This window comes from Amphiura filiformis, chromosome 4 (genome assembly GCF_039555335.1).
Source record: "Amphiura filiformis chromosome 4, Afil_fr2py, whole genome shotgun sequence".
Lineage (NCBI taxonomy): Eukaryota > Metazoa > Echinodermata > Ophiuroidea > Amphilepidida > Amphiuridae > Amphiura > Amphiura filiformis.
The window spans coordinates 50,077,126-50,102,295 of NC_092631.1; the positions used below are offsets into that span (position 1 = coordinate 50,077,126).

The 25,170-nt window shown below is 35.0% G+C and overlaps 1 protein-coding gene across 1 annotated transcript in view; it reads right to left on the reverse strand.

Annotated features, from left to right (window-relative positions):
- Nucleotides 1–11,448: 11,448 nt before the first annotated feature.
- Nucleotides 11,449–25,170, reverse strand: part of LOC140151021 (microfibril-associated glycoprotein 4-like) — a 78,024-nt gene continuing 64,302 nt past the window's right edge. Inside the window, exons 3-5 of the mRNA XM_072173211.1 lie at nt 22,869–23,008; nt 19,691–19,952; nt 11,449–13,845 (exon numbers count right to left, since the gene is read on the reverse strand). Of these exons, the coding sequence (XP_072029312.1) occupies nt 13,589–13,845; nt 19,691–19,952; nt 22,869–23,008 (659 nt within the window). The 3' untranslated portion in view covers nt 11,449–13,588. The remainder of the gene's footprint in view (nt 13,846–19,690; nt 19,953–22,868; nt 23,009–25,170) is intronic.

A 25,170-nucleotide genomic window follows, 5' to 3' on the forward strand; every position in this document is an offset into this window, starting at 1 on the left:
TCGTTGTGAACAGCATACTGATACATAACACATGCTTAATTTTTGTAATTTGTGTTAGAGGTGTGGTCGCTAAACTTTTCCTTGCAAATTTGAGAACTTAATTTATTTGAGAATAAATTGCAATAGTAAATAAAAGTAAATGAAATAAGACAGCTTAATCATGGTTTATTTTGGCAGAGATTTATGAAGGAAATGTCAGACACAGCCTTTGGTGGGAATCTACGTGACTCCCTTACCTGACACTATGGACCACAATGACCTCATCCCAATGGCATAGTCCAATAACCTCAATTAAACAATCATAATGCAACATTTGCCCTCAAGTTGCAGAGTATGAGTTTTTGTACCCAGTTTTTCAAAGGTCATTCAATGAATGTGCAAATATATTGGGGTTAAAGAACTGTGCCCTGACAGATGAGCATGTTGTGGATCCTAGTGTGAATGCTTACTTCTACTACGTGCAGTTATCACACATAAGTTTTGTATAAGGGGCATAACCAGTCCAGGGTAAATTTCGCTAACATTTTCAACACATGCAAGTTCTTGAACCCATTGTTAAGCCCAATGTTGGAGTTTGGGTGGAGCATAAGGATGGGTTTAGAAATGCACTACCTGGGGTGTATTCACTAAACATTTAATAACCCGTCATAACTCTCATACCATTAGCAAGTTACAAATACCCTTTCACTATTCTTAACTTGTTAACTTTACAAAGGTACCTGTAGGAAATCCTATAGAGGTTGTGTATATGACGCACATCGTCATCATCCCTATATCTTCGTGTCAAAAATTGCCATGATAGTACAGCGACTCCTCTCGTTTTTCAACAGCTACGCATCGCGATTTTGTTCGAGATAGGCCGAGCGACTCAGGCTAAGCATACCATGACTATCATGATGAGATACACACAGAGTTTCTATATTCTACACATTATTACGATTTGTGTATGCTCTAGTACCCCATATGATGTTTCTATTACAAGAAAATCGATTTTTTTTCCAGGTAAAACCAGGGTTTTGTTTCCAGTACACTCACTCGAAAAGCAGTACACTAATTAGCGGGGCCTTGCAGCTTGCTGTGGATATCTTTTACTGCATTTTAGAAGTAAAGATTTTGAAATCCAATGTAAAAATTGTGATATATTTAATTTTGAGAATTACAATTCTACTTTATAGGTATAAAGGAACATGTTTAGCCCATTCAGTTAAGTTCCAGGTGCAAGCCCTATAACACAATACATATGTAAACTTTCTTTATCTGGTCAATAATAGAATATTGATTTCAACGGAGTATTGAGCTGTATGGAAAAAATATTTATAATACAGGGTGTTGACACTGTGACGTATCATACTGTAAATATGGCGGACTACTCAAATGCATTCAACAAAAGCATGCTTGCGATCTACAGCAGCAGTTCGTCTCACACACATAACAAATGCACTGAATGGATTGAATGGATGGCACTGCACCATGATTACGTTGAAGGACACCGGTTCAAGTCCTTTGTTTGGAGCCAATCAATAAATAAAACCCAAGTAGTGTATGGGTTAGCAGTTAGCACTATACTTTTGAGCTCTGTTGCTATAGTATTAGTATACTATCCAGAGTACATGCTCCGTTGAACTATGCGCTATGTGCTACACGCTCACTATAAAGTCCGCGAAGGTCACAAACTGCGGCTAGTATGGGTTTCAACTGGAATAAATAACACAATGTCATCTTCCTTTGCAGCTAGAACATCTTCATCTATTTTACATGTTGGCCAACTTACAGGTGCAAACCAATTATAAAATGTTATATAAAGTACTGGAAGCGATGGTACCACATGTTTTTATTTTGAGTGGCAATTTCCTTGGCATCAGTATATTGACCAGCCACTCCTCAGTCGGGATGTTCCGAGTTGTACATTTGCCAAATCTGATCCTGCCACATGTTGGCTTCTACTGGTACTTCATGAATATAAGATGCATGTTTATTCCTTGTGAGAAGAAATCACTTCACCTCATGATATATAAGAGCCTATATCAGGGTTGTTGATTTTTTTGATTTTTTTTTTAAATAAAAAAAAATCGGATTTTTTATATTTAAATCAGATTTTTTTGATTTAAATCGATTTAAAAAAAAAATTTTGATTCCAAGAACTGCTATACCCCCTGATAAAGTCAAAAGAGTACCAGTGGAATGCTAGTCATATGCACAATCCTACCAGGTATTTACAAAAAATCAAAACATGTTTTTACATGTGAAAATTTCAAAGAAAAAATTTTGAAAAAAATTCATGGGGAACAAACCTGTTGAATTCTGCACCTTGAAGATGAATTTTTAGCATGCAATAGATAAAGTGACATCATAGAGGTATTTTAATTGTATCCAAAAGTTGTAGAAGCATTAAGAATGAAGTAAAACAATCAATTCATCTTAAATTTATCAAAAATCGTAAAAAATGGAAAAAGTTGATTTAAATCAGTGATTAAAAAAAAAAATCAAACGATTTAAATCAGTGATTTTAATCAAACAATATATCAATTTTTTAAAGCACATGTATCAAATGATACAATGTTTTGTTCACAAGATCAACAATATTTTAATCCAGTTGTGCTAGTCTTTATTTATAATAATGTATTGGCAATATGAATCAATCTTTATATTCTGTATAATTGTTTTGGTTTCTTATGGCCAAAAATATGTCGGGACAAGTTTCTTAAAATATACTGACCTACGCTGTTGTTCACCCTGATGTGACAATGACATCTGTGCGCATTTCATCATCAGCTTCAAATAGCTTCGCTGAAAGCGCTGGCATACACATGTACACAATTTAAGATGCCGCATAGATGCGTGAGCGAAACAATTGCCTCAATTCATTGACAACACTGCCACACCAGGGTGAAAAATAGTATGCCTATAAGATTGGGAGAACTTCAATATTTACAATGTAAAATATTATTTTGAATTATGGGGAACTGTTGCAATTTAGATAATGCATGTTTGAAATTGTGTGTAACTATTTGACTTTGGAAAGAATTTGTATTATGTTAAGAAGATCAAACTAAAGAATTAAGAAGTAAGCTAATAAGGGTCAACACCAAGCTTAGGCATGCCTTCAGGAATAAGAACAGTGGTAGGGTTGGGATTAGAGGTAGGATTACTGGTAGTAGAGTGATTAAGGTCAGAATAAAGAGGATTTGGTGTTTAGATTAGGATAAGTACAACACAGGGATAACAGAGCTATACTGATTGGTCTAGAGGATTAGGGTTTAGGATCAAGGACCTAAGTCACAGGCACAATGTCCAAGTTAGGACAAAAACAACAAAAAGCAACAATGTAAAATAGTTGTACACAAAAAAGTAGAAATTTCCCCAAATTGGCAAAGTTATCAGTCCAGGTAGGGCAATTTCTAGCAATTTTGTGCACTTGTTTGTTTGTTTTGGTCTAATTTTGAACGTCTGCCCCTCTGTACAGAAGGTAGAGTCATCCTCATTTAATTCTGCCCTCCATATGGTACCACAGGGCAATTCGCATGATAATACAATAAAAACAGGTGATGGGGTATGAATGATTGTGGAATCGATCTAGAGACCTGTCCCTCTGTCATTTTAGAACTTTCCCCCAACATGGCTGCCATTTCAATTGTTATAACATTCCAGTTGGTTCATTGAATAGGGCTTATTGTAGGGTCTATACCATTTTTCACCTGATGTGGCAATGACGTCAATGCGTTGAAGCAGCTGTGTTGCATGCGCATCTTTAAGTGCGCTCTGAGAAAACGCTAGCGATTTGAGGCTGCGCCCAATGAAATGCGCACTGACGTCTCTGCCACATCAGGGTGTAAAGAATAGATTCCCCAATCGATTCAGGTAGCATCCCTTACTTGTTCTACCTTTTCCAATCACAACCAAAGGTTATCTTACTCCGTTGCAAACAATCATACACTATAGTATTCTATAACTGTTGTACAGTAAGCCAAAAAACTAAGGTACCAGTTGTGTTCACCCCTGTATAATACTGAATAAAGACAGATATGTCAAAATTAAAACAACCTTTTTTGTGTTCTAATCAATGAAAGCACAAGGCTAGTTTTAACGTGCTTATCAATGGACGCACAGCGCTCGGTCTCTTGTTCGCGAACGCTTTGCATGTTTGTGTACAAATCAATAGGACATGCAATGGAGAAAACTGCAACTTTTAAATTGGCATCTCCCTTAGGTTTTTGGATCGTTGTGTCTTTATTTCTTGAAGGATTTCAACTAATTAGGTCTTAATTCGAACTAAAAGATGCAGCTATTGGCTGCTGGTTCCAATTATGACATATCTGTCTTTGTTTAGGATAATATACAGGGGGTGAACATAACTGGTAATAGGCTTACTCGATATATTGGTTGTCTATGTCACTTTCTCTCAATGTAGGATATATAGAAACCAAGATGTCATATGAAATTAAAACAGGAAAGCATGAGACAGTTAAAATAGTATCAGGATCCATTGGTTCCTATAGAGAGTGATTTGTCCCAAACTTGATATTCACTGTATCTTAATGCTAAGGATATTCAATATTTCTTGTACATCCATGTAAGGATATCCTGATTAACAGGTAGAATCACCTTGAAATACTGTGCATGTAGTTATTTTTGTGTGCATTTATTTTTGTGATTTCCAACACTGAAGACCTTTTTGTTGTTATTTTTACGAAATCCGTGCCTTGTCAATGTAACCATATGACTCAATTTTATAATTTAAAATTTTGTTAAATTAGTGATCTTTTTGCTGCAATTGGCACTATGGGCTATATAATGGTCTCATTGCTAATGCACAGGTTAATTGACCCCTGTGTAACAATCATAGCTAAAGTTTTGACCTTAAAGTCTGGGTATTTTCATGATTCTAGCATCCTCTTTTTAGGATATGGATTCAGCCCCCTCCTTCATCGGACTCCCCCAGATTGTCCACCTGGACTCCCCCTGAACATGCTGAATGCCCACGATGAAAAATGTGGGTTGACCAATTTGGGAAAGTGAAGCCAGCCAAATATTTTTTGAGCAGGTTCCAGTTTCCGTGGATCTGTGCCTGGGTACAGGGCCGTCGCAACCAGGTGGCCGGGCGGCCATGGCCGCCCCACTTTTTGCCAAAAAAAAAAAAATCAAAAAAAAAAAAAAAAAAAAAAATTGATTTTTTTTTTTTTTTTTTTTTTTTTTTTTTTTAAAGAAAAAGATAAAGGTGTGGGTGGGTGGGGGAGCACTGCACGGTACCAGCCTCTCATCCTTGCCACCTGAGAAGAAAATATTATGCAACAAAATATCAATGAGAAATAGTCATCAGATCATAGACTATTATAGTTTAGGGACACCTCACTAGACTCCATGTCTAGTCGATTTCTTCATTTTCAGGCTGGCCCGTGCCGCTCCTATCAATAATTATAATTGTTTTATTTTTTTGTCCTAACCTTTCATTTAAAGAAAACCGTACAGGCTTAACCCTGAACTATACAAATCCTTGGCCCTCACCCAGAACCCCCCAGGTAAATAATCATTGGAAGAAAAATTAATTTCCCTAATATAAAAACTTTGGCTAACCTATTTTTAGTGTTATTATGCATGGATATGCAATTTGTGTTTTAATTAATTTCTTCAGCCTCATTTCATTGAACTTACCCGATTGATATTGCTAATAAAATAAAGGAGAAACCTTCCCAAAGAATTTTGGAAATACAAAAAAATCTTTCATGCATGAATTTTCTTCTTGAATGCAAGAATAATTTTCTTGCATGTTTGCATTTTGTACTTGCATGCAAAAGCTTTATCTTGTGTGTTTGAAAACTAAACACAATACATTTTGTGTATGATGACCTACTTTCAAATTTCTTAAATGCAAGAAAAAAGCTCTTGCAGGCAAGAAAAATATTTAAACATGAACGATTTTCACCACATCATTCCAACATTCTATATCGGTATTATTATTTATTATGCTAACAATAATCACAATATCAGACAGTAATGTTTTATTGTTTAGCGATTTGAATTATATGTGTGTAGTTCTTGCGTTAAGGTTAAAAACATCTAAATGAGATAGGCCAATTTTTGACCATATGGCAGTAAAAAAAAACGATACAAGTTTTGATACCCCTAAAACTAGTTTTTAGCACTTTATGTACATTTACATTCATACAAATGATGTGAGTAGTTTCAATTCACATACCGGGTTTTACGCACATTGTGTACCTCAAAATGCGAGAGCTTCAGGGGCTTCGCCCTCAACTTCCCCATAAGGGGCTCTGCCCCTTGATTTCGCTGGGGGCCTCAGCCGGCCCCCAGACCCCCGCCATATGGCCGCCCCACTATTTCATACCTTGCTACGGCCCTGCCTGGGTACATCTTACTACATGCAGGTTGCTGATTGCATACAAATTTATTGATACCATTAATAATTTAATATCATGTTTCACATCTCCAAAACTGATTATGATTAATTTTTCTTGTGATTAATTAGTTTGAGATCTGTCTTCTTTAATGCTAAAAATCCTGCCAATATCCTGACCAGGGTCAAAATATATGAAAGGGTCAAAATACAAAATAGACAGTGACATATCAGGTGAGATCAAGAAGCTTACTCTTTGACAGGTTATTTTTAACAGGGGCTTGGATGTCATAACCTGGCATGAAAGGTTAACACAATCTATAGAACAAGAAAACAGTGGATTTATTTATTTTGCTAACAGTTTTGTGTCAATTGAATCCATCATCAAGAATTAGTTGTCTTGCCATAAGCAAACTTGAGCTTGATTCACTTGGTTGCAGTTGACTTCACCCATAGGCCTTAGGAATTAGAGTACCTATATGCCAGGAACCCTATAGAAACTAGTTTTTCCTTTGGGTGCTGCAGGATTACTAAAGTTGTTAGAGAAAAGCCTTTCATGCAAAAGGTGAACTGTAGCCTCCAACAACTGACACATATGTGACATGATCACGGGGAATGACCGAATGAGTCACATGTCAGCCCTGGTCGAAAATGAGTTTTACACATGTTTTTAAAGAGGACATTTAGGGCTTTCAGAAACTGAAAACCCCATGTTGATACAAATTTCTTTTGTGAAGTTACGTCAATTTTATCAATCGCTGAAAACAGTATAAAACAAAAGAATTTTAACACTTTCTTTGCCAATATCTCTAAATCAATATTAGTGACATCCGACTCATTTCCCTTGATCGTGTCACATATGTCAGAAGTTGTTAGACATTCAGTGCCCATAGAATTTGAACATTCTCCACATTACCATGATTACTGTACTCAGAAAATTGGTCCTTAATGTGGATTTCTGGGTGCATCTTCCTCCACTCCCTTATGTTTTGGTAAAACATTTTTAAATTTAACATTAAATGTTGCATTTTATTATGATCATAAAAAGGTTTTGTGTATGAAAGCACCATCACTGCAACAAATGTTTTAAATGTTGTCAAAATGTTATTGTAAAAATACTTTTTGCAAATATTTTGTCAACACTTAAATAACATTATGTTGGAATATTTTGCACTCAGAATGTTATCTAAATATTTTATACCCTTTAAAAAACCTGACATTTAAACATTTTCTGGCAACATTTTCTAACCTTCTGCAAATAATGTTGAAAACGTTTTGTGTTTGCAGGGTAACTGATGGTGAAAACTAACATTTTGTGAAGAAATATACCAATCATTTTTTGGAAATATCATAAAATAAATCTTACAATATGGCAATATTTATGCATTGTTTACTTTCATACAAAAGAGTGATTGTTTAGAATAAGTGATGCTACCAACGGTTTTATCATCTTTATTTATCTATAATTCTTTAGTGGTTAGAATATCAGGATTATGGGGAGGATTTGAATTGGTAATTGGGATCATCTTTTCTATTTATCTTCAAATTCAAGTTAATGTCTGTGTCCCATATTGTATGTTTAAAAAATAAATAATTCTTTCAGTATGTTTAAGGGACCGTTCACAAACACTTGTAAGGGGGGCCTGATGCAAAAAAATTTCATCACAAAATTTTTTCGAGGCCCCCCTTTACAGACCCCAAAAAGTTCAGGGCCCCCCTTTTTGACATGAAAATTATGGGTCAACCCCATAGAAAAGCATATAAACTTAATTTTTCCAGGAAAATTTGTGGTCATTTTTTTCAGGCCCCCCCCCCTTAGGAGGGTCAAAAAATTTCAGCTCCCCCCTTTTTGCATCAGGCCCCCTTAACAAGTGTTTGTGAACAGTCCCTAATCACAGAAATTCTCAATTCCTAAGTTGAATCTCTTGTATCTTCCCCATCCTTCCTCTTTAAGTTTTGAATGTCACAATCAATTTATTCAATTTGAAGGGCACAAAGTTAAGTGGGTCAAAGGGAAAAGGGGTCTGGAGTTGTTTAAAATTTCCAATACTTATTTACTTTGAATTAGATAAAGAAAATAATAGTTACACTGAAAGATTTTCTTCAATTCTCTTAAGGGATCTGGAATGAGCGTTTTGACAGTATTTTTGTGGGACATGAGAGCACATCAGACATATCAAATTGCATTCTGAATACGAAGAATGTCTTTCTGATATCAAATAATTTTCATTTTTGAAATGTACGATATAATACAAATTTTATGACAAATTATTAAAATTTGATATTTTTCACATTTTTGATATACAACAGTCCTCGACGTAAATTTTATAAATATTAAAGTGTATGTAGCTGGGAGGAAAAGCTGACAATCAATTGAAAATTTTGACCTTTCATATTGAAGATATGGATTTTTTCACAAAAAGACCAAATCTTTTTGGTGTTTTGGGAAAAAAATCCATATCTTCAATACGAAAGGTCAAAATTTTCAATTGATCATCGGCTTTTCATCCCACCTACATACACTTTAAGTACATATTATCAGATTTATAAAGTTTACTTCGAGTACTGTTAATTATTAAAAATATCAATTTTTAATCATTTGCCATAAAATGTGTATTACATTGCAAATTTCAAAAAATCAAAATTATTTGATATCAGAAGGACATTCTTCGTATTCAGAATGCAATTCGATATGTCTGATGTGCTCTAATATCCCACAAAAAATACTGTCGAAATGCTCAAAACACTCATTCCAGATCCCTTAAAAGACCTATGGAAATGTGATTATTGGCTTCTTTGGCTCAGTTCCCATGTTTTTTTTATAAAATCACTGTAGTAATATTAAGAAATATACTGAAGTTTGTTTAGTTTAGTTGAATGGCTAAAACTAGAAAAATATGGCTCCAGCCATCACACTCACCATATTAAAGGCCCATTCAGTGATTTGCTCATCCGGACGATCGTAAAAATCATCAAAATTCAGATTTTGGTACCTTTGTAATTGGCATAGATGTGCTAACATAGCCTGCTAGTGGTTCGGTCGAAAGCCGTGTATTTTAGACAAAATAAAGCATTTGCATGATTCTGGACTTTTGATGCTGACAGTACAAAAAGTCCGACTCGAGATCGAAAGAAGCTCTCTCTCCACGTACCAACACGCGTTGCGTATTGTTTCTACTACTTATTACATCAGTAGCTACTATTTTAAACAAAATACACAATTTTAACTGTTTTTCATATTTGAATTGACCGTTAGTTTGCCTCGGAGCTCGGTGACCTTTAATTGCTTATTTTGTTTTCTACTACAAAAATTAAGCGTCTGTTTTAAATCAATTTAGACTCTACTTCCCCGTGTTAGAAACACTGGACTAGGAAGTTTTTCCAGTCGATTGGTGGCGCACTGTACGAAAAATCTCGATTTTCGTGAGTCGATCTGAGTTGAAGTAGAAAACCTTTCTAAAACTTCTGTTTTTTGACTAATTTGTCGATGTATTCAGGGGAAAAGTGGTTGAATGAAATTCTATAGACTTATTCTTTATTTCTAAGCAACTCTGACAAATTTCCATTTTTTTTTAATGTTCCTGTGAAATCACTGAAAGGGCCTTTAAGCATGTTTCAAGTTCAAACTGTTGATATCAGCATTGTGGAGACATTTCAATAGCACAGTGGCACAAAGATGCAAGTCCATAGGCAGTTGTATAATTATTCATTGCATTCACTTGTGCAGAGTGCAATCCATTTACAGCATGGGAGTATATGCATGAAAGATCTAAGCATTACAGGCAATCTTTCACACAGCATCTTATAGACATGTGTCTTTGTGCCACTGAACCATCAATGTGTTCTGTTTGCCAAAAGATTTACTTAGCCTAAACGTAAGACTTCGCCAGATAGAAAAACTGAAAGTGGGAGAGAAAGAACAGACATGCAGAGGGACTGGAGGAGTCTGGAAAGAGAGAAGGGAGAGAGAAAGGCAGAAAGAGAAGAGGATGTATTTGAATTTTATCCCGGGAATTTTACATCCTTGATTAAAAACACACTACCCAGCAAACACAAAAACGTTTTAAATAAGTTATATTTTGGCTTTTGGTTTAGGTAAAAACGTTTTAATAACATTAAAATGTCGGGTTATATAAAGGTCATGATAACGTTTTAAAACGTTTTGTATGAAAACACACTACAACACTATTTTGTAATGTTTTCAAAAAATGTTATTGTAAACTATTTTTGCAAACATTTTTGCTAAATATTGTGTCAATACTTAAATAACATTATGTTAAAATATTTGAACCCAGCAAACGCAGAAATATTCTTAAAATGTTTTTACAAAACGTTTTTATAACATTTAAATGTCGGGTTATATAAAGGTCGTGAAAACATTTTAAAAACATTATTGTAAATATTTTGGGCAAACATTTTTTGCAAAATATTTTTCAACTCCAAAATAACATTCTGTTTAGAATGATTTGTACCAAGTTTTCAAAAATGTTTTTGGAATGTTATTAAAACGTTTTTATACCCTTTATATAACCCGACATTTAAATGTTTTCTGTAAAACATTTGTGTTTGCTGTGCAGTAAATTACCAACAAATGTTATTTAATGTTATGAAAACGTTTTATACCATTAATGTACCCTTTATATAACCCAACATTTAAACGTTTTGTGTTTGCTGGGTATGTAAATGCATGGTAAGTGTTAGGATTTACCACGAAACTTAAAAGTGCGTTTCGTGATCCACAGCTTCACCCCCCCCCCCCGAACAAAAAGTTTTTATACCACTTGAAACGTCTGGCTACATAATGTTTATGTACCAAAACTTTCTTGCAGATTAATTCGTTAGCAAAAATATCCTCAAATTACAACAGTAGCTTATGGAGCAGTGTAATACACATAATCATACATAACTCGCAAACACAAAATTGGAATCAACTGAAAATTTTGGAATAAGCTTTTTTTGTGGATATCATTCTACTGACAAATGTCATAAAAAGAGGATGCTAGGATCACGAAATCCTTCTTTACACGCATGTGTTAATAAAGGCTGGAATACCATGTGAGAGTATCTAACTTGATGTACTCAACTCAATTTGTGTCTTTTCACGTCACTTCCAATTTATTGCTAAAATACTCGTACAGTTCACATGTTAACAGAAAATACCTTTTATAAGATGACTAAATCCATTTACAGTAAGAAATTTATTTGAATGAACACAAAAGGACAAAATGTGAGTGGAGCAGAAATACTGATCAACCCAATCAAAAGACATTAGAAATACGAGCCAATCAGGAGTAAGTTGGGTTCACTTCTTCGTCACTCGGTGTACGTGAGTATTGGTCATGCTGTATTCATCCAAATAAATTTTTTTACTGTAATACTGGTACAACAAACATAAAAATTATAGTTTTAATATCTCTATTCTCTTTGTACATCAAAAATAATATTGTACAAAATATACCAGTGTGGACGGACTGTCAATTGGTCTGGAGATTGGATGACGGTTTGGTAGCTAAAGTTTATGCTGAACCAAATCCTTCATGTTAGCTTCTTGATATGTATGAAAAATGTAAATACCATTGAAAAAAGAATGAATTCAACTATATCACCTGCAGTTCTATAATAGGTCTTGTGGTTCTTGAGTTGAAACAAATAATATCAAAAGAAGGGTTTGGTATAATCTGCCACAACTCACAATCCAAAAGACGTTTCCAATTGAATTCAAATATACTTTGATCAGCTCGCAATCGGCGGGAATTATTAGGCTTTTACCACTACGACGAAAAGTAGACCCACGTTAAGAGTGATGTAGTTGATCTGCCCGGTCTATATTTTGAGTGTTAAAGAAAGTATAGACAAAGTATAGGACTTCAATTAATAATTTGTAATACTTCTGGCGAGGTGTCACAAGACAATTCTCCAAACAAAATGTATTGATATTAATCCGCGATGTTATAAGTCCCGCTGATTACGAGCTGATCAAACTATATGTGATTCGATCAAGCAAAATCAGTCGGCACTCGGAAATATTGATTTTGAGATATAGCCAAACAAAGGAACTATTTACTTTTGTTTTCTGTTATTTTGGAAACTCTTTAATTGCTCATATCTTTGGAACTGCTTGTTCAATTTCAATGGGGTTTTCTGCAACATCCAGCTTTGTCAACGCTTTTTACTATCCTATAAGAAACTGAAAATTGTATATATCCGAGTTTCGACTGATTTTGCTTGATCGCACTACATATATCCATTATTGCTTTTGTTTGGCACCAACTGACTCACTGTAGGTAATTTTGGCTTAACCTTAAGTTTTGGAAGGCTGTAATGATACTTTTAAAGGATGGACTCGTTTTAAAATTGTCTATAAAAATATGAAGGCAGTAAAAGATGCAAATCAAATAAGAGGAGGTTACTGTGGTTCCAAGAGCTCGCATCATGATGATTGATACATTGCAACATCAGTGACATTCAAACGTGGATTACCATACTGCCACTGGCATACAGATGTCACCTCATAACAGGGGAACTTCTTAATTTTCACTTTCTGCTGCTTATGTAATGTTCTCACTAATAGTGATGTTAGGTAGGCAATTAAACCGCAAATTTACATGGAACTAAGATTTCCAGCAAATTCGAGTAGTTGGTAACATAAACAGGTTAGAAAAGTTTTGGAATAGATAAAATGTAATGGTTTTGTTGAATTCCAATCCACCAAAGAATAAGTAAAATGCAGCAATTGTAGAACTTCTTCACCTTTATGAAAAACATAGACAATAGTTCAAAAAATTATAAATCAAACAATAGTACAGATCTTGTATAACTTATATAACATCAAAAACTAGAGGAATACACAAAAATATAAAGATGCTCCTCTTCAGTCTAACTTTGAAGATACGGGGAAAAATATCTTGTACTTGCCATTTGCTTGAAGCACATACTTTCGTAAAGGCTTATTGTTAAGGGGATGTGATGTCACTCTCACAAGCATGAACACAATGTCATTATATTTTATTTCCCTATGTAATTTTATTTCACCCTTAAAGAAGTTCACTCTTCCTTTATATCCTGATCCTGCTGTCACAAAAGTTGATCAAAAATTATCAATGCAGTGGTTGTTTCCCATTATAATTTTCCAGCCAATATTAGTAACTGCGTATTACCTCATTGTTAATTTTAAATGACTTCTCAAGGTAAAAACTGAAGAAGACAAACTGTTCTCACAACATCCACCTGTATTCTTTAACCATCAACCATTCTAAATTTCATCTCTGACCGTTTCAAGGAATAATAATATCCTTTCCATTGATACCAGATGATGCCTTTGCCATATATCTCAGTCATTCCTCCTTGATAGTCCCCATTAAGTGAAGCATAATAGCACGAATTATGCCACCAAGCACCATGGTATTCCTTGGCACAGTTCTTGCTGGCCCAATTGTCATTATCTCTATCTTTGGTTGTAAATTCTTGATGGTTGTTGCTAGCTAAAGCATCACCTGAGAAGACAAAGTGAGAATGGGATAAAGATGATCAAAAATTTGTTATAACCACTGAACGTATATAGTATGTATCATCTCTGCTGTGGCAGATTCAAATCGCTTGGGCTAACCTAATCATGCAGGGTGTATACACACCTGCAGAAGGGAGATTTGTTTGTTTACCCAGGTTGGTCCGTGAGGGACATATGCTAATCCATGGCAAATCCATGGACTGTTCCAAACTCATACTAAAAAAAGCACAAGCCTGGATAGCCAGTGTAGGCTAAAAAATGCATGCTCGACTAGATAGCTTTTGCAAGAAATGGAAGAAAATAGCAAGGAAAAGGAGAAAGGAGAGAAGGCCACTCCAAACACAATTGTACAATTTTACTCTTAGTCCTTCATGAGAAAGGAAACTGGAATTCCAATCTCAACTCAGATGCAAAGGCTGGTTTGCCCTTACGGTAGCAACATCACTGCGTTTAGCACTGATTTGAATCTGTCACTGCAAAACCCTACATGGCGTTACGAGACACACTATTGTAACATTTTTATACACAATGTCTTTAAATCCACATACCAGTAGGCACAGCCAAAATACAGACACTGCATAATGTTGCCCATAAATCTAGGACACCAGGACATTCCTTGATATTTATGGACATGTTTTGTCACTGCCTCTGATTGAATTTGTTGATCGGAGACATTTCTGGATATATCAAGGCATGTTATGGCCAAATTTATTGGTCTTATTTGGGTTTCTGAACATTTATGGACATGTTTTGCTGGTTTATTATCAATATGTGGATATATCAAGAAATGCTGACATGATTTCTACAGATAGGTAAAAGGTCACAATAGAGTCACATCTCATGATCAATAAATATTATTGTTAAAAGAAATTCTGGATATATCAAGACATGTTATTAGCCTCGATTAGGTCTTTGGACATGTTTTGCTGGTTCCGCTGATTACTTTGTTATAACCAAGGCATTACTGGACAGATCAAGACAACAAAATGTAGTACTAATTATGTTAACATATTTTCTGTGATATTAGCATTATGTAGTATAGTTTGATAAAGGCATCATAATTTGATAGACATGGAATACTTCACTGATTGTTTTGTCAACTGACAGTGAACCATTTTGACATGATTTCCACAGGCTGGTAAATCACTATGGACCACAATGGCCTCATCCCAATGGCATAGCTCAATAACCTCCATAAAACGATCATAGTGCAATTTTTTTTTTGTACCCAAATTTTCAAAGTTCATTCAATGAATGTACAAATGTATTGTGGTTTAGAGGTTAATAACTGCGCATCGGTTATTTGGAGCATTGAAATCGTAACGCTCCTTCGCCTCCGAAGGAGGCTAGAACGGATTGTTATAGCGCGTAGGTGGGTACGCAGTGAAGTCGAAGGAATTTGTTTTGGTCTATGCGTACTGAAATCAACAATCGCGACTTCGCATTGTAGTACGCATTGCTGTACGCCATGAGTGCTTTCTTCAAAGCGTACTGAAGCTAAACGCACTCAATTTGGAGAATTTACGTGTTGCCAGTGAAATTTGCCAAGTAATTTGATTGATAGGCCTAGAGAGGATCATAAGAATTCTCATGATCTTCTCTGGTAGCTTGTGGTAGGCCCACAGTAGACCCAAGCAAGGCTAGACCGTGTTTTGTTTGTTTGTTTTATTGAAGTTATTGGTTTTTGTTTATGTTTGTTTCCTTGTTTGTTTTTTGTTTTTACATCTCCTTTGTTTTGTTTCCGAAGCATAATTGGGAGAAAGATGCATTTAACATTTTGAAATTTGATATATCTTTTATTTATGCAGTGTTTTGTAGCTTTTATTAATTTTATTAATTTTATTAATTTTATTAATTTTATTAATTTTTTTTTTATTTGATTCTTTTTTGTGTGTGTTTTGATGATTTGTTTTTGTTTGGTTGGGTTTTTTTTCCTTGTTTGGTAGTTTATTTTTGTATGCTTGTTTGGTTGCGTGTTTTCGTTTTGCAAATGTTAAATGTTTAAAAAGAAATTTATTTTTTTTACCTTGAATACAACATTGTGTTTTGAAGCTGTACGTCAAAAAGAACGAGAACATTTCAATCCAAATACAAACAAATCACGAGTTGCATACTATTATTTCAATCGAACTTTTGAAAGTTAGCATGATTTGTAGGCCATGATGCTGATGATGTGTGTCATAGCAATCATTAATATTTTAGGCCTTGTATCATAATATGTAGGCCTAAAAGACCGCATATTATTCCCGGATATTACTTCAAACAGTATGAGTAAAATGATGTTGTATATTCATTCAGGAATATATTTGATAATACGATTTAGGCCTATATTCTTACTGCAAGTTTTTCACACTTTGGCCATTGATATAAGTAGGCCTATAATAATATACATTTCAAATTCGCCCCAGCCCAACAAAAAAAATAAAATTGAATGAAATTCATAATTGTTCCTACTCATAGGTCGATTATCATGTCAATATATTAGATAGGCCTATTTCAAATAAAGTGCATATTCGTCGTGTAAGTCTAATTCGTCCACCATGTTCCATCCAGCCAGCGTTGACTGTGTTTGTCTATAAAAAAAATCATAATTGTTTCGCGTTCATTCGGTTTTGTTTAATAATTTTGTTAAAGTATACACTCTAAATTTCAAGGATACATAATTAACGAACTTTATGACTTTTATATAATCCTGATGATCTATTCCAAGATATTAGATTTGAATCTATACGATTAATTTTAAATCTAAAATTGATTGGTCCCTAATTACAATCCTTAAAATCCTTGTAATTTAGAGTGTAGGCAATTATAAGCACGTAGGCCCTAACATGCATGTGTTACTCATTGCTCTCTTAGGCCTACTCATATTATGATCTCCTTTGCCAAGTTCGTTACATTTTTTTAAACTTAAGCCTATACATACGCCTACGAATTATGTTCAGGCCTATTTAACAAAATAAAGTTATCACAGTTTGTTCAAATTATGTCTACACCAAGTATTATAGGGCCTACTTAATTTAACATGCTAAAATCTGTATTATAGCATGTTAGGGTATAATACCCTAAATCTTAATATTTTAGTATCATGTTTAATTCATTCTTATTAGGCCCTACTTAAATGCATTTAGGCCTATATAAAACAAAAATGAATCATGAAGACCAAATAGTTTTCAGTGAACATCGCCAGCACGCCAGGTAGGGCTAGGGCGAATTTGAACGAAATTTGAATAAAAAATGGCTGTAATTTGGAAAATAGGCCTCTTTATAGGTTTCTTAGATTTTCTTTAATAGACCAAATTAATTTGAAGGAAAAAATATAACTACGTAGGCCTAGTAGGTCCTATAACAAAATATTTAAGTATAACAAAGAAACACACAAAACACATCAAAAAGGAAATTAACAACCAGGAATTATTTAGCGCTTTAGTGAAAAGTGATGGGTTGAAATTGAAAGAGCGGTCGTGAAAAACGGTAAATAGGCCTACTGCATGCCAATTAAATGCGAAACTATTTAGGCTAATACCCATCCAAAGTCTTTTTAAGTTGTGCTGAATGCTGATACCATTCAAGACTTCAAGCTTCCCACGCTCTCCTTTTATCATTTAGGCCTACTTAGCTTTCTTGATCGAAACTCATAGGCTACAAGTTCAACTATCTTGCCATTTGACAAGGCGGCTGCAGTTTTGCCATTATTTTGACACGCCAGCGCGAGAAATACTTCGCGAATTCCGCCAACACCGTGTTGGCTAAACGCAAGTCCTACGCGAACGTTTCCGCGGACATTACGCACTCATCTGAGCTGGGTACTTTTTGGTATCCAGCTGCCAAGGACGTTTTTCGTGAAAAGGGCGTAACGGATGGTTTTACCAATTTTTTGTTTCTTGCCAATTTTGTGTTCAAATCATAATGATTGCCTAAAAATAGCAGTGTATCTGTACGAATAACATCCCAACAAAAAAGGAAATGCCTTTGAAGTTTGGATTAAGACACAAAAACCTACGAAAATCCGCCATTAATGCGGACAAAACAACTGAAAATGTATGGCACTTTGTACCCTTTTGGGTGAGAGAGGTATCACGACGCGGAGTAGCGCGCCTAACTTCATCAAATAAGCGTACATTCCGATCTACGCTACGCTTAAATATCTATGATTTGGAGGGCATTGTGAACAATCTAAACATTTTGCCTTTGGAACCGAGGAATATATTCCGAGGTCCAAAGCAAAATGTTTAGATTTTTCACAATGCCCGACATATTACCGATGCAAAGTTATTAACCTCATTCATAACCGTCACTTTAGTCTCTTCACCTTACAAAATAACACAAAATTTTGCTCAAAAGTTTATAAAGATAGATGATTTTTACATTTTCCCTTTCCAAAAATCGATCAGGCTAAAACAGGACGACCAATAACAAAAGTGCGTATCACAATCTGTGCAAATATGGTAGCGCGCAATCCAAATACGGTAGCCAGCGCGCGAGCAGTTTGTTCGACGCACAGCAACGCGCAAACGCCGGTCAATTGTGTGCGACATTAGGAACAACTACGCATTTTGCGGTCAATTGTGAGATATTAATGACCTCGATTTGCGTTCGCGTTTTCACAAATAACTAAATGTAATTGGATCGCACGCATCGCGTTTATTAATGAGGTTATGAATAATGAATAAGTGCCTTGATAGATGAGCATGTTGTGGATCCTAGTGAAAGGTCACAGTAGAATCGTGCGTCATGATCAATTATTCATTTCAAGTGATGAAGAGATGATATTTATAATAAGCCATTGTCTAATAATAATGTCAGAATTGGACAACGGGTCACATTATGGGGTCTATGGTCACATACTCTACAGACAGTGACAGATGGGAGGGTTAGGCAGGTAACTAGATGAAACAATGGGTTTATATAAAAATTGTCTATGGTCAGTCAGTTGTCTACTTCTACCTTGCACAGGCGTAGATCCCGGGATCCCCAATGTAGATCCCCAATGTTGACGCCTGAATATAGGTTTCTGACCAAATTAACCTCATATTTGCCCATTTTAGCCCCAAAAGTGCAAATTTTCGCGCGCTTCGCTCGCATTTATTCCACTTTTGCACCATATTTCATCAGTTTAGCTTCAAAATAGAAAAATTTTCGCGCGCTTCGCACACATTTGTAACATCAACTTATTCTGCTGCCAAAAGGTGCTGGATTCACTATTCTTCAAGAATTTTTTTCAACACCATCCCTCCCAATGTCAAAAAGAAATCTACGCCACTGCTACCTTGCTGAAGTAAGTTAGGAGAGGAATTGTGACTGCTTATAAAAATCTGAAGAAGACATTTTGTGAACATATCAAAACATTTTATGGACAGAATTGTTCGCCTTACTTGGCTTTCTGGACATTGCTGGACAATAACATGTAGTAAACATTATGCAGACATTATTTTCTGTAATATAATGTTATGCAGGTTAATACAGTGTCATCATACTTTGAAAGCGGCCATGGGATACTTCATGCGGTTATTTTGTCAACTGAAAGTGGACCAATTTGACATGATTTCCACAGACTGGTGAAAAGTGACATTTACCATGAGATCTGCATAATGTATCATGACCAATTATTCATTACAAGTCATGAAGAGATGATAATAAGCCATTGATTAATAATTATGCAATAATTAGACAACAGCCCAACAAATCAAAATCTAAAGATGGAGGGTTTCAAACTGTGGTTGAAACTATGGTACCCCGGTTATCTATGAACACTGTATTTATTATCAAACTTAATTTATTTACAACAAGGATGTGTGATGTGCTTATGTATACTGGACAAAACCAATTCTTACCTGCATTTCCACTATACTCTCCAATAGTTAGCTCGTAGTTATTATCAACACCACCTACGGAAAAGAGACTGTACACTGCATATGATTCATTATCATCAAAATCTTCCAGATCTATCCTTAATTCATATTCATCTTGTGATGTTAGCCGATGAAGATTATCATTTCCTAGCCAAAATTCTGTCTCTAGTTGGCCAAAACCACGTCGATAACTAGCAAATGTACGGAAGAAATCTACACTCCCATCTATGCGTCTTTGGAATACCTGAAAATAAAATGAGGCGTACATGGAATTTATTAGCATTTATCGGTTAAGTATTTAAAAGGGCATTTCGTGATCCACAGCATCACCCCCCCCCCCCCCACTTTTCGCAAAAAAAGTTGAGATTTTTATATCACTGGAAACCTCTGGCTACATAATGTTTATGTGCAAAAAATTTCTTGCAGATTAATTTGTTTAGCAAAGATATCGTGAAATTTGAATTTCGTTCTAGTATACCAAAACGAAATTACAACACATTGCATACTGCAGTTACTGTCCGTTTTCCTATACACAATACACAGTGCTCTTACCATTGACGCGTGACCTCTACAAATAGCGTACGTTAGAAGTATGGGGATTTGCCTAGTTAACATCGCTGTGTGAAAAATAACTGGCCAATATTAAAAGTATTCGTCTAAAATTCTAGAAAATATAGTTTTGTAACATGTCCTAAATTTTTAGCTAATTTAGATGTTTGGAAATATTCGTACTTTGGTGTTTTAGTGTATGTTATAGGTAATAGTACATTGCCTAGTTAACGTCGCTGTGTGAAAAATAACCGGCCAATGTTAAAAGTATTCTTCTAAAATTCTAGAAAATATAGTTTTGTAACATGTCCTAAATTTTTAGCTAATTTAGATGTTTGGAAATATTCGTACTTCGGTATTTTAGGAAGGATATGTAAACGACAGATAACACCAAAAATATGAAGAAATTATTTCCAAACCGTGTTAAGTCAACAATCATTATGTTGCTCATTTTGTGTCTTTGGAATACCTGAAAATAAAATGAGGCGTACATGGAATTTATTAGCATTTATCGGTTAAGTATTTAAATGGGCATTTCGTGATCCACAGCATCACCCCCCCCCCCCACTTTTCTCAAAAAAAGTTGAGATTTTTATATCACTGGAAACCTCTGGCTACATAATGCTTATGTGCAAAAAATTTCTTGCAGATTAATTCGTTTAGCAAAGATATCGTGAAATTTGAATTTCGTTCTGGTATACCAAAACGAAATTACAACACATTGCATACTGCAGTTACTGTCCGTTTTCCTATACACAATACACAGTGCTCTTACCATTGACGCGTGACCTCTACAAATAGCGTACGTTAGAAGTATGGGGATTTGCCTAGTTAACGTCGCTGTGTGAAAAATAACCGGCCAATATTAAAAGTATTCGTCTAAAATTCTAGAAAATATAGTTTTGTAACATGTCCTAAGTTTTTAGCTAATTTAGATGTTTGGAAATATTCGTACTTTGGTGTTTTAGTGTATGTTATAGGTAATAGTACATTGCCTAGTTAACGTCGCTGTGTGAAAAATAACCGGCCAATATTAAAAGTATTCTTCTAAAATTCTAGAAAATATAGTTTTGTAACATGTCCTAAATTTTTAGCTAATTTAGATGTTTGGAAATATTCGTACTTCGGTATTTTAGGAAGGATATGTACCCAGCAAACACAAAAACGTTTTAAAAACGTTATAAATAAGTTATATTTTGGCTTTTGGTTTAGGTAAAAACGTTTTAATAACATTAAAATGTCCGGTTATATAAAGGTCATGAAAACGTTTTAAAACGTTTTATATGAAAACACACTACAACAATATTTTTTTAATGTTTTTAAAAATGTTATTGTAAACTATTTTCGCAAACGTTTTTTGCCAAATATTTTGTCAACACTTAAATAACATTATGTTAAAATATTTGCATATAGCAAACACAGAAATGTTCTTAAAATGTTTTATTCAAAACGTTTCAATAACATTTAAATGTCGGGTTATATAAAGGTCATGAAAACGTTTTTAAAACGTTATTGCAAATATTTTGGCCAAACATTTTTCGCAAAATATTTTTTCAACCCCAAAATAACATTCTGTTTAGAATGTTTTGTATCTAGTTTTCAAAAACGTTTTTAGAATGTTATTAAAACGTTTTTATACCCTTTATATAACCCGACATTTAAACGTTTTCTGTAAAATATTTTGTGTTTGTTGGGCAGTAGATTATCAAAAATTTTTTTTAAATGTTATGAAAACGCTTTATACCCATAATATACCCTTTATATAACCCGACATTTAAACATTTTCTGACAACCTTTTATAACCTTTTGCGAATGATGTCGAAAACGTTTTGTGTTTGCTGGGTAAACGACAGATAACACCAAAAAATATGAAGAAATTATTTCCAAACCGTGTTAAGTCAACAATCATTATGTTGCTCATTTTCAAGAATGCTGGTTAACAAAAAGCAGACCATTGTCTCATTTCGTGAACAAAGGTCCACATACCATTGTTTCCTTGCGTTTCATTTATAATCGGTTACCCAACTGAAGCTATAATACCAGCTCATTGCGATACCGCACATATAAAACAGACACATGTGCACAACCAGAGAAGATCTGATTTAATCAGTTGAGCTGTTTTCAATGAGTGTTATCTTGGTTTAATAGCTTTTAATGGGGTTTAAGTCCTGCAAAGATCGTGGTGAATTCTACTGTAGACATGACTGCATCATGGTCTATGGAGCAGTGTAATACACATATTCATGCATAACTCCAAACGCAAATCGGAATCAATAGATATTTTGGGAATAAGCTTTTTTCCTGGACTGGTGGATATCTACCGAAAAATATCATAAAAAGAGGATGCTAGGATCACGAAATACTCCTTTAACTTACAGATTGTACTCACTTTACATGACGTTATATCTACCAGACATAACTAGAGCTATATCAGATCAATTACGCATGACATTATTTTGGGCATTTTGTATTTGATTATTTTGTTAGGAACACTGGTGGGTTGGGCTGGTTATAGGGAAGGGGAACGGGGTGATGTGATGCTTATATTTTTCTTTTTCTTTTTGGATAGGAACATAATCCTGCGCCAAATCGACACATTGGCTGTACTTACTGTCCATCCTCCTCCGTCCGTCTCTAGATCACAATAAACCTGAAATGAGCGACCACCATCTGTTGGTTGTACTGTATAAACTCCGCTATCTGTGCCACCGCGAGTTAGAACCTCACTGCAATCCTTGGGTAATGTTGCGGCTGTAATATTGAAGAAGAAAAAGAAATAGAGAGAAAATTGGTAATTTTATACTGTTATAGATAATCTATTAGAGACGGAGGACGTGAACTACCCCAAGTTTACCATTCTCTGGAGCATGTGGAAGACACCACCAACGTCCATACTTAATTATCGACAACTTGCAATTGTATATAGCATGTCGGTCATATAGCTAGCAGAAGACCTTTTATATTATCTTAGCATTTGCTGAAGTAATGTGACTATATCTGTGAGATGTGCGCATGGTGAGTAATCCGTAGTTTTTGGACGTTTTCAGCATCACTCGCACACGGACAAAATTGATTGCGCAGTATCATACTGCAGTTACTGTCCGTTTTCCTATACACAATACACAGTGCTCTTTCCCATTGACGCGTGACCTTTACAAATAGCCCTACGTTAACAGTATGGGGATATGACTAGTTAACGTCGCTGTGTGAAAAATAACCGGCCAATATTAAAAGTACTCTTCTAAAGTTCTAGAAAATATAGTTTTTAACATGTCCTAAATTTTTAGCTAATTTAGATGTTTGGAAATATTCGTACTTTGGTGTTTTAGTTAATGTTATAGGTAATAGTACATTGCCTAGTTAACGTCGCTGTGTGAAAAATAACCGGCCAATATTAAAAGTACTCTTCTAAAATTCTAGACAATATAGTTTTGTAACATGTCCTAAATTTTTAGCAAATTTAGATGTTTGGAAATACTCGTACTTTGGTGTTTTAGGAAGGATATGTAAACGACAGATAACACCAAAAATATGAAGAAATTATTTCTAAACCGTGTTAAGTCAAAAATCATTATGTTGCTCATTTTCAAGAATGCTGGTTTACAAAAAGCACGACATTGTCTGATTTCGTGAACAAAGCCACACATAACATTGTTTCCTTTCGTTTCCTTTATAATCGGTTACCCAACTGAAGCTATGAATACCGCTTTATTGCGATATCGCACATGAAAACAGTCACTTGTGCACAACCAGAGAAGATCCGATTTAATCAGTTGAGCTGTTTCAATGAGTGTTATCTTGGTTTAATAGCTTTTAATGGGGTTAAGTCCTGCAAAGGTCGAGATGAATTCTACTGTAGACATGACTGCATCATGTTTGAAGGCATCAAGCTTCGTCAATTTAACGTTCAAGATCATGAAGATGTGATGCGAGGGACCAATATAATGAATGAATCACATAAATATTATGATGTGATTATACGTATAATTATGTTCTTGGTTGATGTTTTTTGTCGATTGGGGAGAACTGAAGGGAGTGCCATTTTCAAAGCACATCGTCACTCTTAAGCCATTACTTATGGATTTAAAACGTAATGCCAACTTTTCATATCTGCATTAAGCTATTGTTTTGACGGTGGTACAAACCTGGCATTCGCTACCCATTGTGACATTAATGTGATCTTATTTAAGTCGATTATTGCAGGCCATGGCATTTATTGCATGCCAGGAAGTCATATGTACCAGTTGGTGAGGTGTCAAACTATTCATAAAAGCACTTATCCTTTTCCTGTTTTCACATTTTATAATCCATAATCCAGTTGGGCTATATGGCTTTAATAGGAAGAAAATTGATCGAGGGATCAAAATTTATGTTTGATTCGACGGTAAGGTTCGAGGTGTCTTACTCTCTCAATCTAAAATTAGATTGAAAAAGGGAAAAATTTCTCGGGATAATTTCATCTTAAAAAGATTTCCTACTAGTACATGCAGTTATCACTCTATAACTCTGGATAGAGTGAAATTCACTCTCCCGAGAGGACAATTTACTCACAGAAATAGTGAACAATTAAGGAATAAAATTTATATAGTTTTATAAAGTAGTCAAACATAATGTAGTCAAACATAATACAGATCCCAAAGAACTAAACTTGCTCCAAGACTCCCAGTTGAAACAAGTCCTGCATATCTACTTTGCCAGAGCCACATAAGCTCTGCATATCTACTATTTCAGACCCACAGGTTCTGCATATGCCAAAGCCACAAGTTCATATCTACTGTGCCAGAGCCACAAGTCCTGCATTAGGCTATGCCATAGCCACAGCCACAGGTCCTGCATATCTACTATGTCAGTGCCACAAGTTCTGCATATCTATACTATACCAGAACCACAAATCCTGCATTAGTCTACACCAG